Raw genomic sequence first — 18096 nt, forward strand, 5'->3', positions numbered from 1 at the left:
TAAAGCAGATACGCAACCTCGTGTTTTTCTTGACGAAAATTTGGGAAAATCGGTTGCGTGAGAATCGGCGAACTGTCGAGAGGCGGGCAGACGACGGCGCTACCCGCCGTCGAATTCCAGTTGCGTTACGAGCCGCCCGTAGGGTTGACGGATCGGCCGATGAAACGAAGGGGTAGCCGCTATTCCGGTAGTTGGATTTAATCGATCTCGGTAATCGCTGGTCGACAGTTGGCCGGACTGTAGCCGTGGGCTTTTTGTATCAACGAGACGGATTGCGTAATTTACATTTTGTCACTACGATATGCGCCCCATTATGCTATCATATCTGTCAACCCCCGCTGCGACGGCTGAGGATTGACCATCGAGCATTTGATACGCTCGGGAGGCGGAAACGACGCCGCGCCGCCGTTATTCAGAAGCGGGAAATATACGTACACGAGCGTGGTGAGCGTTATAACGTACGTTCGGAGGATCGCGTTTCAGATTTCGTGACGGATACGGGAAAAAATGATGAAAAAAATAATTCGGAAAAGAATGAAGGAAAGATCGTTTTTTAGGAACTAGCGAACCGCAATAATATAGATAACGTTGGAAGTCGCCATTTTGCAAACTCCATTTTACAAGGCTACTATACAATAAACCGTTACGAGCACGTGGTTCGCGTAAAAGTATAAAATTTATTCCCCCGGAAATCACAGTTTCCGGTGAATCACCGTAACCGGGAGCCCTGCAGCAGATGGAATTATATCGCGGTAGAGGAAAGATTCCGTTTTATTTTTCCGGAGCGTTAGATTATCCGGGGAATCTAAGGTTTCGCTGCTGCAACGCGGATCTGCGGTTATACGCGCGTGTCACTCGTCCATTAAACTTTAATACTCGATTAATATCCATCGTTGAATATCTAAGTCTTTCACGCTCAACGTTTAGGGGAATGTATTATTCGAGATAATTTTCCGGGAATCGCAACGTATCCCACATCCCGTCCATACACGTATACCTCGACTCCTGCCGGACCGTTCGCGCGTTCGTTTGTATATCCTTGCAACGGACGGCAACGGATGATTTTCTCTTTCCAAAATCGAAGATACAAAGATCTGCCGATATACCCATCCGTACATATACACATGCCTACGCGGAAAGCTGCTTTTTTCAGACCCACATTTAGACGAAACTTCGTGGATCCCGGAGTGACTGTGTACGTAGCCATGGGCTCGCATCAATGCCGACATTAAACCTATCTGCCATTGGAATCGCTATGGCTAAGGAAGGTATCGAAGACCGCGCGGGGCTAGGAGAGCGAGGGTAGCGCGACAATTGACAGATCCGTCAGTATAGATGACACCTAGGCCCGCACCAGGTGGTTGGAACGTCACTCGCACACACACGGCAGAGCGTGTGCAGCGTAACACCGAACGCTTGTACCGCTGACGACTCTGTCGTCGGCATCTGTCGGATAATACCGAGGATTATAACCGGTAGGACAGAAGAGGCTCTGAATCTCCGAGGCCGAGGCCATACCCGCCGAATCTCCGATATAAACAGATCGATCATCTTTCAAAACGGTTCGCCGCGTCCCGCTCGGATATTGTCAGCGAAGATTCGCGTGTGAAATATCTCCGAAACCGGGATACTAGTTCCCCCGGTTTTCGCAATTTTCAGGCATACTTTTCATGCGTCGACTTACCTCCCACGCGTAATGAGGATTGAAGGGTTCGCTGGCCCATTTGCCGAGGAAGGGTCCGAACCGCGAGCCCCTCGCTATGTCGCGCCTCGCTCTGACCAGCGGACCGCTCAACGGCGATCGTCCGATCTCTACCTCGGGGACCGGCGATATCCACTCCCGGGGGGACGTGTCCTTCATGGACTCCCTGGATTCCTGCTTTATCATGTCACCTGAACGGAACAGAAAAAAGAAGAACCAATTCTCACGATCACCGGTATAATAAAAATTGCAAGAGCGAAGAGAGCATAATAGCACGAAGTAGCAAACTCACGGTACTCTCCGCGATAGAGGTCAACCGCACGGGCGTACTCCCTCCGCTCCTGTTTCTCGTACGCCCAAGGTTTGAGTTCGTCCTCCCTGACGAGGGGTAGCGGTTGTTTGTCGTAATGTTGTCTGTCCATCGCGGTGGCGGGAAACTCCTGTTGGTAGGCCGGTCTGGTCTGCGGATACTCCTGAGGAACGTCGTGGGCGCTGGTCGCGTGGAGTGGTTTGAGGTCCCGATAAATGGGGTTGCTGTTCGGACCGGCTAAATTCTCCTCGAGGTCCGTGTCCTCGCCTCCCCCGCTGCCTCCTCCTCCGCCGCCTCCTCCCGCTCCACCGGGTGCCTCGCCCTCGTCGCTACTTCCTGAAATTTGGGAAAAAAAAAAGAACATTCCAGGGATGTATACAAGGATAACGATTCTCTCGAAGTGAAGTGAAATAAAAGGAAAAAAAAATAAATAAATGATGTAAACGTATCGCGTGCGGCGAGAAAGATTTTCCCACGTGCGACATAGGCGCTGTTGTCGTTGGAGGAGGATCTCGGGTCGAGGTCGAGGAAACAAACGAGATATATTTCGAGCACGAGTCAGCCGAACCACCGAACTAGAATGTTTGCCGCGATAAGATTCAGGTTTTTTTATTTCCACCAGAACTGAGTAGTGTCGGTGGTTTTGATGCGCTGCAGGTTTTTTCCTCGATTTTTTTTTTTTTTTCGAGTCCGCACACACAGCGTCTTGAATGGGAATTATACGGGGGTGCCCCGCACCGCGCGGGGAGCCGGGGGGGGACTCCTTCGGGTATTTCAAGGGCAGGCGACGGGCGGTCATCTCCGCAACAACTGCAGCTTCGTTTCGTCGTGTGTACGGATTTGTTTGTAGAAACGGCAAGGCCGGATACGAAGCGTCGTTTAATAGAGAGCTTATCGCCGAATTGAGAGATATCCGTGCCGTATCTTTTTATCTCGAACAAACTTTTGCGTTATCCCTACCACCACCTATGCCATGTCACGCTACACGTATATACGTATGTATACGTTGCGACGTGCGTTCCCGCTGCACGCGTCTCCGGATCGACGAGTTCGCGTTCACATCCCCGGATAATATCCCCGATTTTATTTCCTCTTCGCCGTTGCGCGTTGCACTATATGTGGCGGCGGTGGCGGCGGTGGTGGTGCATTTTATGTATACTTTTACCCAAAAACAACCTGTGCAATCGAATCCTAAGTAAACTGTCCCGCGGGAATTGACAACTAAGCAAATACGCTCAGATAATAGACGCGAAGATTATGCCGACCGTGAACCAACCGACCGACCGACCGACCGACCGACCGACCGACCGACCAACCGCTGCACTGCGATTACGTCGTACTCGCGCACCGCAGATAGGAATCGGTTATAACTCTACTTGTTCTATCCGCGGCGACCGCACCGTCTACACCGCAGCAGGTGTTTCGCATCGCGCGCGGATGTCAACCCTCCGATGTTGATTCTTCGCCACGATCTCACGTCAGAATCGCCCCCCGCTATCGTCTGTGCGCTTATTGACGATAAAAATGTATCTTCGCGTAATTTTTAATTCCCCGCGTCACAGAGAGAGAACGTAACGTCCGATGTGTACTTACGCGACGATGTGTTCGAACACCGCTCATTACATCCCGGCTACGTTTGCTCTAATAAATATGTTGGCGTTACGATCATTGTTTCCCCTGACGTTCCAAGGGCGCGTACATATACATGCCCATTGTGAAACGTTGAGTTCTGTTGTAGGGTTCCGACACGCCCCATTGCCACCCCATTTCACAAAAGGAGCCCCTCTCGCAGCCCAGCGCCCAAAATACACGGTTATTAACACGGTGAAAAATCACCGCAAATGTCTCAAATTTCACCAAGTATGTGTTATAGTCATTTTCCAACCGACGCGTAACCGGCGAAGGATGAAGAGAAGGAAAAAGAAAAAAATAGTTTCATCGAAATTAGTCCAAGGACGATTTAACGAACGAGGAGATATCGTCGACGAGACTTACTGTGTGTATACACGACACGATTCGAATCGGGAATATCGCGCTCTCCAAGTCCTCTTCTGCGAAGTATATCCTAATCGTTGGGGCAAACAGCTATGCGGGGTACACGGCCTACAGTTTCGCAGGATCAAGCGGGGCGGTTTAAGTATACGAGTGAAGAGATCGTAAAGACGAGGGCTGATCCTTGACGATGCGTCAATCGGCATGCTCTCGTGTCGAGAGTTTTATAGCCACTATCACAACACAGCTTCTATATAATATACCGGTTGCACCGACTCTCAATATTGTAACAATATTTATAAACCCCTTAGGAAAGTTGGGGTCTTTGACTCCCGTGGGGGACGACGAGACTCGGATCCATGTAGCTGCTCCCGTCGTTGCCGCCGCTGCACTTGACGTTGCGCTACGCGCACGGTCTTCCTACTCCGGTGCAACGCCACCCCGAACGCGCGACCCGCAACTTCACTTTTTCCGTCTCCACCACCGAGCCTACTTTGTACTCATTAGCGCAACACTTTCTAGATCAACTCTATATATATATATGTATATATATATGTATGTATACCGTATATCCGTTTACGCACGCACGTATATAAATACATAGTGCATGCGCCTGAAGAGGCGGTTGATAGCTTTGTTGATTAGAATAAAACTTGGTATAATGAGTAGCGTTAAGGGATTTTAGTAAAGAGAAAGAAAGAAAAAAAACTCGAGAGGTACGTACGACTTGTAGTATTCTAGCGCATGGGCTACACTGCGGTACGCGTTGCGCGTATATTATATTAAACTAACATCGTACGTATAACGTTTAACGTGGGAAGTGCGGGTGTAATTCTTTCGAATCCCGCGGGACGATTAAGTGTTTATAGAAAAAGGTCGTGGAGGGGAATTGAATTCCAGCGGCGTGTGCGGTTGAAACTTAAAGTAAAGCTTAATCAAATACTGATCCTTACGGACCGCCCACCGCACGTTTCGTCTCTCGGCCGATTAAGCTGCTCCGGCCCAAAGGTGGCAAGGGGGAGCAAGGGGGAGAGAGAGAGAGAGAAAGAAGCGGGTTGCGCACCGAGGAGAACGTGGCTGCAAAAAAAAGAGAGAGGGGCTGCTCGCGGCTATCGTATTCGTTTTTACTTGATAATACGCGTACCGTGAGCGTGCACGTATACACAGGCGAACGACTAACACAAGGAACTCCGGAAAAGCCGAGACAATTAAATAAATTGGTACAAAAAGGTCGCACGAGAGAGATGGCGCGATTGCACCCGCAGTTGCTTTCACACGACAACTTAACAAACCACATAAGTTTAACTACAACGGACGTACGTCCTGGTGATACCGAGAAGCAACAATGTACATTAACGGGTTTGAACACCACCCGTACCACTGCGGAGCTTCACGCCAATCGGATTTCACTTTTATTACAGATTAGTAGTGATTCGAATCTGATCTCTTGCGTAGGTATCCGTACGAGGCGTACGAAATCCCGTAACAGCTGTCACGCGAACGAAAATGCGAACGCGTCTCGGGCTAATTAGTTTACAGCGTTTGAAAATCGAGCGGCTATCGGTCGGATGTAGATTACGTAAAATCATATCAATTCTCGGAGCAAACTTCTCGAGCAGGTACGATTTGGCCAGGAAGGGGGAAGGGGCAAAGGGGAGGTATTTGGTTCAGCGGATATTGATATTTTAGGTGCTACACGTTTACGGCGATCGGAGAGATGCGGAAGATTTGGGGAATAGGTGTTTTCATCGATAAACGTAAACGCGGCAAAATTTTTGCTTTTCCATAAATTATCATTGTTCTAATTAGCCGGGGAGGAATAGTAACGGTAGTTCCATACGCGCGCATGTATCGCGGAAATCGTGATGTAAAATAGGTCAATTAGAACGTTTTTGATAAACCACCGGTATACGTATGTATAACGACGAAGTTGCGGGTTTCTATTTTGATCGCGACAGGAAGGTATTCACGATTATTTCTTCCTTGAAACGTACCAGACGGAATCTTTGGCCTATCGCGCATTCCAAGAGCGAACTAAGAATCGTTGGATGAAAAATGGAACACGGTGAACTTGAGCTTTCGAGAAGCTTACGACGAGAACGTAAAATTTTTACAACTCACCACCGCTCATCTTTAAGTCAACCATCGGCGAAGTACGACCGAAGCCGTTCATTAAAACGATAATATTTCGTCGAACAAGGTCACCAAGGTCACAACGTTAACACATCTCACTTGAAAGTAGAACGAAAGAGGGAAACCAAAAAAAAAAACAAAAAACAAAAACCAAGAAAACCTAGAGTCCAAATCGTCGGTCAAATATTCACAACCATATTCACGAACTTGGCGATTGTTCAAGAACTGACTTATGTGAATAAACGCGATTCACTGTTGTGCGGTGTAATTCATTTGTGCGGGTCGACGAAAGTCGAACGTGGCGTCGTTCTCTCGGTCGGGGGTGGTCGTGGAGTGATGATTTCGTGAAGAGGAGCCGCGCAGTATCGTCCCTCTCTCTATGGTATAGGAGCTGCGCCGTGTCAGCTGGCTCTTAGCAGACTAGAGGATCCGAAAATCTGTTGAGAAGAGGATGGCACGGTTCCTGGGGGAGCCGGGACAATTCCTGGGAGTGGCGAACCCGGCCAATCCTCGTTTCTGGTTGGCCCGCGGGCGGAGCCACCCCTATCGCGCTTTCTCCCACCACAACCGCAGCATCCCCTGTCACCGAGAGAGACAGCCGTGCGCTGGACCACGTATCTCGGCGGTTACGAGAACCAAGGTAAACGAGGAACGAGAGAGAGCGACAGAGAACGGAGAGAATGGGAGAGCGACCCGGGATACGGGACACGGACGAACCGGACCTGTCTCGGCTCCCGCTCCGTCCTGATAAGAGCAACGAGGACCGCGACCGGAGAGCTCGCACCGAAAAGGAATCGATGCTACTCCCTGCTTGTCACGCTCTCCCGTATACGCGAATCGCGAATTACCCGCGCTGCTCGACCCCGAAATTCTTACTTAACAACCGCGAATAACGCGGAATCCGCCACCGCCTCGGGGAAAATATCTCGCCGGTGACACGTACGCGTGCGACTCGTGCGATTTATACGATTTTTATACCACTTTTTTATCGTGACATTAAGTCGCTGAACTTTTTCAATATTGAACAACGCAAATGTATATTTATCTTTCGAATTTACTTCTTACGAATTCTTTTATAATTTTAACTTCTCTACCACCTCGTGTGGATCTTTCTGTTGAGCAGAGTGAGAAAAAAAAATCCATATAACTTCCGATAAAGGTCAAATTTCGGAAAAAAAATTGATCATATGACGATGCCAGGATAACGGTAGTTGCGATAACCCTGTTTGACAATATTACCTACCATCAGGTGAATAATTATTATGCCCGGAAAGCTTTCGAATTTTAATATTTCGAAGAGCGCACAAACAGGAGGCCGGTACAGGGAAAATCAAGCTCATGGGAAACGAAGCCGGAAAATTACTCCGGCAAACTAAAGCCGTGTAAGTGACTTTCGCCGTGTACGTATAATTGTAGGAACGTTCAACCCCCCGCGCTAACCTCGGTATCGATACTTACGACTCGCACGTACAGTTCCGTCTAGGATACGCGTGAATCTGAACAAGAAATGAAAGAGCGTACGAATAACCAAATAACTGCAATGGTAGCGACTCGTTACCAAAACTAATTTCACATCATTATAATTCGTGCGCAGCGATTTTCCCGCCAGGTTAATGTTACAAGGTGGACGTTATATACTCCCTTATTTCATGCAGCGAACGAGACGTCGCAGCGGTCAATGACCATTGCGGTGAATGGGTCGAGAAGCCAACGACCACGTTATTTTTTTTTTTCATTTTTCATTCGTTTTTTTTTATCGGGATACGTTTTTTTTTTTTCCCCTGTCGGGGAGAGCCCTCGATTGAAAAGTGGCTTTTCAATATTATTAAAGAGGGGTGCCCGTGTCAACTCACGGTCAGTACGGCTAAGGAGGCAATCAGGAATCCGACTGTGCGCCTCGGTCGGTTTTCTCGGTCCGACTTCGCCTCGAATTTCGGACGCGACCCAACCGACGACCCCCCCTCCCCCCACTCGACTCGCACCCTGACACGGGGCGCGTACTCTTCCGCACGTCAACTAAACTCGCGGACGATATTTTTTCACTTTTTGCGGTCGCACGATGGCTACTTTGAATTTACGCACCGTCGAACGTCAGTCTCTCGTTTGCGAGCATTCATGAGATAGGTTTGAAAAAAATTCGATAGATCAAAAGTATATTTTCGAAAATCGAATGTTGGAATAGAAAAAAAGTACATCGGACGCGATGTTAGAAGAAAGAATTTTTTTGTCGATAAAACTTGACGGTCAAACAGGTAACGGAATTTTCAAGTTACTCGTGTGAATTCCGATACGGAGGGTGTACCGTTGAAATATACATTTCGAACCACCTTCGGTTTCGGTTTGTAATAACGGAAAAAAAGCGATTGCGTTGCGCCGTTCGTTCCGCGTTTCGTGAGAAAAAAACCGGATCTTACGTATTTACGGAAAGTGAATATCAGCGGAAAAAGAATAATGGTTGCGTCGGTTTTCCGCGTTCGGTAAAACAAAATAATAAAATACCGATGCGGAAAATGAAGGGTACGACAGTCGGACGGCGGTAGCGGGTGAACCCGAACCCGAAACGCCGCGCGAGGGAGAGAAAAACCATAAGAAAGTAAACCTCGAACAAATCTTCATTTCGGTTCGCGAAACGCTCCGCTCATATAACTGCGGCACGCACGTTGTAGGCGAGTGTAGTTTCAACCCGGAGGACACATGTCGCGTAGTTATATCATTCTTTATGACCCGGTGCTCTCTCGCAGCCAACCAGGGCTCGCTCCTTCCTCGACTCGGTGTAACCCCTGTCTCGCAGTATACCGTAATATTTGGGACCTGATTTATACGGTAACGTAAAACGTCCTAATATCGCGACCAGCCACCCGCTCAATACCGTGTAATACGTGCGAGCGTATCGCGCGCGTTACCTCGACAAACTTCAAAATATCCCCGTGCGAGAAGGTCGTAGCGTATCCCCTGAAACGGTCGTATAAATAATACCCGGGAAATAAAAAGGGATGGTCAGGTTCGAGATCAGAGTTTGATTTCGATCAGAATCACGTCTGCTCCAGATACACGGTGCGCGATCGAGATATACGATATGTATAGACGATCGCGCGAGTTGAGACGTCGCAGTTCGTTGTAAACGTGTGAAAAGCGTACGGCGACTGTTACAACAACGGAGAATGAGAGGAGACGGGAGGCGAGCGTGGGTATAGGGAATATCAAAGGGTTATCAGATCGAAGCAGCAACGGCAGTAGCAGGAGCAGACCGCCTGTGCCGAGCGTAACTTTTGACACTTCGGAGTGACGATGCCGTTCCATGGCTGTACCGTACGTAAGCGTGGCTCGGTCGTGAAGGGGGGGGGGGGGGGGGGGTTGGGGTGAGACCGTGATGTGGATCAGTGGGAAGAGGGGCGAGAAGCTATTAAACTGACAGAAACACTTGCCACCCCCGCGGGTCGTGTTCGCTCACCAAGGCCGAAGCCCTTCCTTCCTTCCTTTATCCCTTACCACGCCGCTATACACCGTTATTAATATTTTTCACACCCCAAATTGTCTCCTCTGTAGAGGCGCGTCCCGCCGTTATGACATCGCGCGGCGTACGGCGCCCACGGAAATCGCGGGGAGTTGCAGCTGTGAAGCAATTTTACAGGCGTGCGACTGACGCGGTCAAAGGATACTCTACAACAGATAAAGCGACGGGAATATCCGGCCCTCGGAAATTCCGTGGCTAAATTATATTCGTTCTCTTTTCTCGTTTATCTTTGAATTGCTGAACCGCTTGCGGCATTTTTTCGAAAAGGGTTTTTTCGCGTTTCAAAAAAATTTTCTCAATCCTCTACGAGGACCGCGTCACCGTGCGACGCACAATGCGAGAATTTTGGCGGGGGGAGGGGGGGGGGGGGGGGGGATGAAAAAAAAGGGATGACTAATTGCGCGAAACGTGAATCCGATCAAGTGGGGTGAAGATGTGTCATTGAGAAATCTTTTGATACCAGCGGATCGGGACCTGTGCACGATTTAAAATTTTTCGGTACCTGCGACGACCCCGCGTCAGTGGAAGGTATCGAGTGCTCGTTGTTCCGTGTTCGTGGAGAAAATTTCGAGAGTATAACTTGAAAAAAAAAAAAGAAAAAAAAAAATGTTTATAGAAATGAAAAATAATTTTTTTTGACAGCTGCACAGGTGCGCGGGTGAAGGATATCGGAAAAATGGACGTATCGAACCTCTTGGCGGTTGGTATTCCGGTGGGAAAATAATATGGAGTAAATTTATAGGTTGATCATAGCGCGGCGTAATCTTTGGAATGGGATCGTTATTATACAAGGTGCATGTACGACGAGGGAGATTGGAAGGCGCGATGACAACCCAATGGACCGTTAAACCTTCTCAAAGGACTGGAAAATATATATGTATAGCATATACGTTCGAGCTACGGTGTTCGAAAAAATCACAAGTACTTACGGTCTTGCATTATGTGCGGCCCCGTAACGATTCTCGTTCCAAGCTCGTTCTAAACAAGAGAAAGAAGGACGAGAGAAAAGAGAGGAGAAGAAAAAGAAAAAGAAAAAAAGAAAAAAAAAAAAAAAAACACAACATTCTCTCGAAGTCACTAAACAATCTTTTGCTCCGGTACGTGCAGCGTTACACGCCGCACCCATTCCAAAATCTCGACTCAGTGGCTCCTTGATCTGCCCCAAAGCGATTGTTCCCCGTACAGACAAAGAGAGACATTCGTATCAACGAATTCCCCCCTCCTTCTCTCACGTGGTTCTCTCCTCTCTCCTCCTTCTCTCATTGAATATCTTTCCTAGACGTTTGCGGGGCTGCAGCTTACCGCCGCTTGATTTCTTTACTCGCTCGCACGTCGCTTCGTAAGCAGATGACTGTGAGTAACGGACGTGCAGCAGAAGTCTATAATTTGTCGAGTCGAGTTCGCTCGCGCTGCTTTATAGTCTAGTGCCTTCAAAGCGTTGCTAATGTGCTTCTGCGGAGCGGCGCGAGGGGGGTTTTTCGGGGGGAGATGCCGAACCCCCGCCTGGTGCAACTCGAGACGAAATTGTCGGGCGCTGCGTGTGCCGCGCGCTCTCATTGTCCGGCCGTCGAGGCACCGGAAGTCACCGGAAGGTGAAGACGTAACGGAAGACTCAGCTCCGCTCGCCTACCTCCCTTTTTTTTCCCCCATCACTCCCCGCGCCACCCCGTAAGAATCGATCGCAGCCTGCGTGCCTCCGTCTCATACATCTCCGATATTCAGGCATGAACGTACGTACACCGGTACTGTAAACAATTTCGACGTCTGCAGCCCGCGTCGTCATGAATGAAGTTATTATTATTATTTTTATTTTTCTTTCCTCACGTTTCCGGCGCGATGGTTTATCTTTGAAAACTGTTCACAGATTCGATACTTTATCGTTCGACCGAGCCACGCGATGAGTTACCGCCTAAACATCCCCCTGAGATAACGAAAAAATAATCTACGTCTGGTACGGATCGTTGGAGTCTCCGCTTGGGGCTTGGATCGAGTCTCTTCGGGGGCGTTTGTGGCCATAATTACCGCTCTGTGCGTACGGAGGTTGAAATTCCTTGCAAAATATGGCTTGAAAGGCTTATTTATTTCCTGTCCACCCCCCGCACGAAACGATAATAATAACGCGTAGAGAAAACCTAACGGAATAAGATACGCGATAGCGTAATGACGAATAGGGTACATTCGTCAGAGATCGAAAGTCGAAGCAATATTCGTAATCGACGTACTACCCTGGGGTAACCTGCAACTGCCATCGCGGATCGCATCCCCCGAAAAGTTTTGTGTGCCTGATCCATTTTTGATGCGAATTTCTTTTTAGTCGGTATCGAAATTGAGTCCCTTTGTTTCAGAAGTTCTCGTTCCCGGCGTATATATATATATATATATAAGCGTACACTGCAACGGCATATCGCTACACTTCGATTCTCATCAGTTATTTATGGTTTTCATTATTTTTTTTGGCCGTCGAGTTTCCCGACCCCGCGGGTCGTACGCGCGTCGCAAATCATCCCTCGGTTCTTCTTCTCGCGGCGTGCGTACGGTACGGTCGCGAGTGTGACACTTATCAAAAATAAATTACAAACGTTACTCCCGTTGGAGAAAAGGAGCGCGAGGAAAGTCGAACGATATAACAATCCCCAGCCAATTACGAATGAATTATGGATCTTCGATGTCCCGAGTTTATTGCCGAAAACCCGCCTGCGCGCGAGGAAGTTGTTACCCGGCGGCGAAGCGAAAGCTTCTTTGCCGATTTCTCACGCCTTTAGCACCGCGTAATTTTCCTATTGTCATATCTAATCGAAAATATAGAAAAATTTTGGAGATGGGTTAACCGCAGACAATGTCTGGAAAATTTTTGGGGTTGTCCCGCAGGGTTGCGTGAGTACGGGACTCATCCCCCTTTTCAGATTGAAAGGAGGGAAGACGGGGGAAAAAAAAAAAAAAACTGTCCAAAAGAAGGATTTCAACGGCGGCGCGAGAAATCCGGTAATGTCGGAAAAGACGAAAAAAAAATGTATCCCGCGACGAAAGGGGGAAAAACTTACAACCCCTCCGAGTAGAAGTACGGAAAATTGAAATTGAAAAGGGTGCGACGAGGTGACTTTTGTCGCGGCCCTTTCGACTGTCCGTCAATTATCTCGATTTTTTTTCCACAATTGGCGGTGGCGCGTGGAAAAAAAAAAAATTTCACCAGTAGTCGAATTGAAATCGTACCGTTAAATTCCGAGATATTCGATTTCTTACGTACATTAAACATACCGGCTCACGTCACCCCTCCGCAAAACTCCGAGCTCCGCTCGCGCTCTATGCTAAGTTCGATCTTCCATTCGGAATTGAATAGAATCACACTCTATTATTCGTTGGGTTGAATAGCCGGCGTGCCTTCTGTGTCCTCGGTGATGGAGCGACTGATTCGGATATCGCTTCCTTATCTGAGTTACCTTACCGAGAGTAAAACGGAGAGAAACTCGCGGACGATTGTCCGAATGAGGGATGTTACTGCTGTTGTAATGGGGCGGGGGAGTAACGCGTCATAGGGGTATAGAGAGTCCGTGAAATAACCGGGGGACGTTGGATAGATTCGCAATTTCCATTCGGACGTTGGCGTATATAAGGCGGATCGCGGGCCGTTTTAGAACGGGGCTCCGGATCCCTATCGGGTAAGTGGATCCGCTTTAAACTTCAAAGTTTACTTATCTCGCGAGCGCTTCTGGCCTCTGGTAAAGAATGAAACCCGCCGGCCCTAACCCGAAATGGTCAGTCTTTTGTTGCTCTTGTTTACTGCGGGGGCGTGTGACTGCGAATGGTTGATTGGATTCCCTCTTTCCTCCTCGCCAACCCCCCACCCCCCACCCCCACTCGGCAATCGTCTTTCCCTCTTTCGTCGCGAAAACTTTTTTACTCTGCCGTGGGATCTCCGTTGCCCAAAAAAACTCAATCCGTGACATCGTATACGCACAGATATCTGACGAAAATTCGGAGACGAGAACCTCCTCACCTCTTTGTCACGCGACGTTTTTGTAAGATTAAGTTTTTCGTATGTACGAGGGAAACAATTTGTCCCCATAATTACAACGGTGTGCAACATAGATTATGACGTTAGAGCTTTCGTTCAAAAACATCTGTTCCCCTTCCAGGATTCGTCCGGGGTTCCCGAGGGGTGAGTGTACCGGTCCAGGGGTTGTCTTCGGATTCCGAAGCCGATAAAGTAAGGGACGAAGAACGCTACATCTCCAAATGAGCGGCACTGCTCCAGACAAATAACTTCGGGCTACGGACTAATGAAAATCAAATTCAAGCCATGTCGGAAGAATGAAATTCATGAATCTTCCAACGTTTGTAAAGCCGCGGTCCGATGACGTGCACGTAAGACGGCGCGCGACTATCGAACGGTCGAGGGCGTACGTCGATCGAAAAAGGGGAGTGAAAAAAAAAAAAATCGAATAATTTTTGCGGAATAGGTAACGTCAATTCGCGTTCACGTACGGCGGGAAAGGTTTTTCATACCAGTCGGTACGGGATCGGCCTACGATTGGCCTCTGGGGCCGATTCAACGGCGATGTAGGTAGATGTGAGATAAAATTAATTTAACGGTCCAAGCGTCCGCCGGAGGCTGTGTACCTCGGCATGGATTACAATGGAGAATGCGCGCCGGAGCCGGGTCCGAGGCCTACCGAAGCTACGTTCGAACGAAAATATAATTAGTTTGCATTGTTAATGCACTAATATTTGCTCTCTGTCCTGTAACTAGTGCCTCTGGTTTTACTACGCAACTACGGCGTTGTTTCGACATCGATTCTCTCGCCGGCATCGTGTACCGTTGGTATACAACCCGACGCAAGTCCGGCAAATTTTCGCAGCGTGCGTGCGCGGTTACGTCCGTGTGATCTATACACGCCCTTCGCCGAACCGACCGGTCCGCCATTTCGTTGTGCAACGATGATTATTATAGTTTTCAGTTTTTTTCCCCAATGTTTACGCGAACACACCGCGACCTGTTACGCTATTTTCGAACGTTTCCACAAAGCTACGCCGGCAGCGGTATCAATATTCAAACCAATATCAACGTCATACAAGTTTTGCAACAACAACAACGGCGGCGGTTGCGCTCCGTCGATTGTCTGAATCAAACATGTTCCGCAATGAGCCCCGATTCACCGCAAAGTGGGTTATGCCGCCCCGAGATTTTTCCAGTTACAATCGAGCTCGATCGGTCTACATCGAACGGATGTACGATCGGGATACCGTACACCGTGTGACACGTTGGGTGGCGACGCGCTGACTCACCCGGTTCGCCCGAAATTACACGAGCACCAAAAACGTCTCCGTCACTGCGGACGATATCAAAATTCACGTGTCGCTGCCATTCGAACACATGCGTTTCTCGTTTTTCGAATTCAAATTTTAGGTGTGTACAACGCTACGACTGACGCGTGAAACTCGCGAGGTTTGCATCAGACATCAAACGGTATAGCTGTGCCCTTTGATCAAATTCTGTCATTTGGATGGCTCTTGGCACCCCCATGATATACCGTGTGTATACATATATACATAAGACTACTACTCCTCCCTCCGTCACCGCACCGCACAAACCGATACGCTTAGGATTGCCAACATTTGGAGAAAATATTCAACAAATCCCGTGTACCATTGTAACAATAATCCCTGAAACCGTGGGATAATAATAGACGTTACGCTACGCCAAGGGAATGAATTTTTATTTCGCATGTACCTTCGGCGCTGATATTCGGAGTCGCACCGTCATTTCTTATCAGCTAGATTGTTGTTTTTTTTTTTTTTTTTTTTTTTTTCGCGCGTGGGAGTGGTCAAATGATCATGCGACTTAGTAGATTAAATAACTTCTATTTTACGATAAGAAAACCGATAGGAATTACCTCCGGATGTCAAGAGATCGAGGAGCCGTTCGGTCATTAGAGTGATAAATGAACCGTGATTCTTTTTTTTGGTTTTTTTTCTTTTTCTTTTTGATTTTTTTTTATCCTCGCGCACCCCGAACCGCGAGACCATCTTGATTAGGGGGTGATCAACGATCCGCGCTGATCTCGAGTGAATAAATTGGGAAATTTTTTTTTTTTTTTCTATAAACTACCGCCAACAGTTTACTCTGAGAATCTCGTTTTTCTATTATGTGCCGAACACGAATTTTTGCTACGCATCTGCGGGACTCGTGAATCGGCATGAAAGGAAAATCGAGAAAGAGAAAAGAAAGTCTTCGTCGAGAATCTAGGAATGAATATAATCAATTCTGAAAATTGAGCTTTCCTTGTAGTCGGGGGGGGGGGTTAACCTCAAGCCTCGCGTCCCAGCGACACCCCACCCCCTCCAGCAATCGTCCCTAATGGGGATCCGTCCGCAAGAGCACTTCGGGGCGTGTAATTGCTAGGATCCGTTTGCCCCGACCCCGAAGCGAGGCCGCATCGAGTACAACCGAGTCTCCGCTTCACCCCCAACTTCGTATAGGAGGTATACACGCGGTTGTATTACACAACCACAAGCGTCGTCCGTGGATATGTTACGCCGTTATATGCGGGACGATCGTCGCCGGAGTGGTCTAGTACCTACTTCTGATTCTCCGCAGCGTAGGAGACATAGGACGCCTACCTAGAGAAGGGGTTGGAGTTGGGGTACCCCATTCACGCGTAACTACGAGTATTTTTTCTCTCAATGCGAACGTGAATCGTTCGTCGCTGTAGTCGGAACTCCAGATTGCGGGGTTCGAATGGGAGAAGGTATACAACCTTCTCGAGGAGAGATGAGGCGCACACATTGATGTACTTCGCGCGTGCACGCATACGCGTGTGGGAAGAAGTGGCGGCGTGGCACGCGGATGCTCTTTTAACTGACCCCCCGCTGACAGATGGGGCGATCGTTGAAGAGTTTTTGTTTCAAGATCGACATCACAATCCGCGCGCATTACCGGACAAACGATCTCTAGTCGCTCGCGCGCGCGCGCGCGCTACCGGCAATCGAGAACTATTTCGTAGCGACGGTGGTGTGCGTGTCCGCTACGTACACGCGGTTACGTAGCACGTGACCACATGTCCAAACACCCCGGTAACCCTATGCAAAGCGGGAGTTCGGAGGTGGAGGAGACTCGTGAGGAGGGAAATGGAAGGAGCGGGGCAATCGGTGAAACAATTCGATAATGGGGCGACTGAGAGGGGGCGTTATATTCCTGCACAATATAATATAATAATATCGAAGTTTGAATCCACTGAACCGCTTTAATTTGATTGTCTTTCACTCGTAATCGTTGCCGATTGTTACTCATTCCCGACGCGCATATGCCGTGTTTGTTTTTGTTTTACACCCCACAATGGTCGTATGTATAACCCACGAGCGATAATAGTTCCAGCTAAACGTTCAGAAAAATATAAGAAATGTAATATAGAAGCGATATTCACGCACGCCGTATACTGTAATTCGAGCCGATTTTTCCGAATAAACGATTTCTTTCTACCGGGCGAAAAGAAATACAAAAAAAAAAAAAAAAAAAAAAAAAAAAAGAAGAAGAGGGAATCGTAAAAGCGGAAGTGCGCTGAATTCCCCTATACACAAAAATGACGCGTTCTGGGGAGGAGCCGTTTTTATAGCTATGATATTGGAAATGGGGTGACGGCGATTTTCGTAGCCCGTAGAGCGAGCTCCACGATTTTCAGTGTACAATAAGTTTTGGTACCGAAAAGTTGAAAAACGCATTAGCGATGCACGTGACGTAGTTATCGGTGGGATTATGACAGCGACGAAGCGATTCGAGGAGGACGCCGTCACCGAAACGTGTATCGACGGTGACCCCAACGGCCGCGAACGCCGCCCCGTATCGCAGAATCCCCTCTAATGGATTTCACTCATTTTTCTCCCTCGACGTCACCGACGCCCCAGCCGTTCGATTCGGGCTGCGGAGTCCTCGATTCTCGATCTTTGGTCTTTGGGACCCGTGCCCGCTGCAATGTGCCCGAGCAGCCGGTTATATTCATTCGATTCGGATTCAAGAGAGGTGTGTGCGCGCCGCAGCCTCCCCTGCAAGGAAAAGTCCGGAAGTTGAACGAGGGTGAGGCCTCCTCGCTTTACCGTACACCCGATTATTCTCCGCTCTTAATACGACGATACTAATCTCAACGACTCGGAGTATCGTGTATACGTATATACACGGTATAGCCGCTAACCAAATTCACCCCGAGACCCGCACCGCTTTCTCAGACTCGCCGATTTTCGTAAATTCTCTACAGCGCGAAATAGATATCTCAATCGCACTAGGTTCAATCAACCTTGTCCTTATCGCTGGATTCTTATCGGCGGTGATAGTGGACAACGAAATTCGCTAACGAAGCGAGAATATGGGTTGAATTTTGGAATGCGTAGTAGGTCGCGTATTACGGGTGGGTGTCGATTGAGCGTCCGCACTGCGGATTAACTTCGTGATGGACC

At 48.5% G+C, this 18096-nt stretch overlaps 1 protein-coding gene across 4 annotated transcripts in view; it reads right to left on the reverse strand.

The window, feature by feature from the left end:
• LOC105684267 (histone-lysine N-methyltransferase MECOM-like) overlaps nt 1-18096 on the reverse strand; it is a 64012-nt gene that overhangs the window by 22144 nt on the left and 23772 nt on the right. For 2 of the 4 annotated variants that reach the window (XM_048654065.1, XM_048654067.1), the window contains exons 2-3: nt 1995-2348; nt 1685-1893 (exon numbers count right to left, since the gene is read on the reverse strand). In XM_048654065.1, the coding sequence (XP_048510022.1) occupies nt 1685-1893; nt 1995-2348 (563 nt within the window). Of the gene's footprint in view, nt 1-1684; nt 1894-1994; nt 2349-6125; nt 6727-18096 lie in introns of those variants that run through there. The other 2 variants (XM_048654066.1, XM_048654064.1) reach the window with 2 other exon arrangements.

Source organism: Athalia rosae, chromosome 4 (assembly GCF_917208135.1).
Source record: "Athalia rosae chromosome 4, iyAthRosa1.1, whole genome shotgun sequence".
Taxonomy (NCBI): domain Eukaryota; kingdom Metazoa; phylum Arthropoda; class Insecta; order Hymenoptera; family Athaliidae; genus Athalia; species Athalia rosae.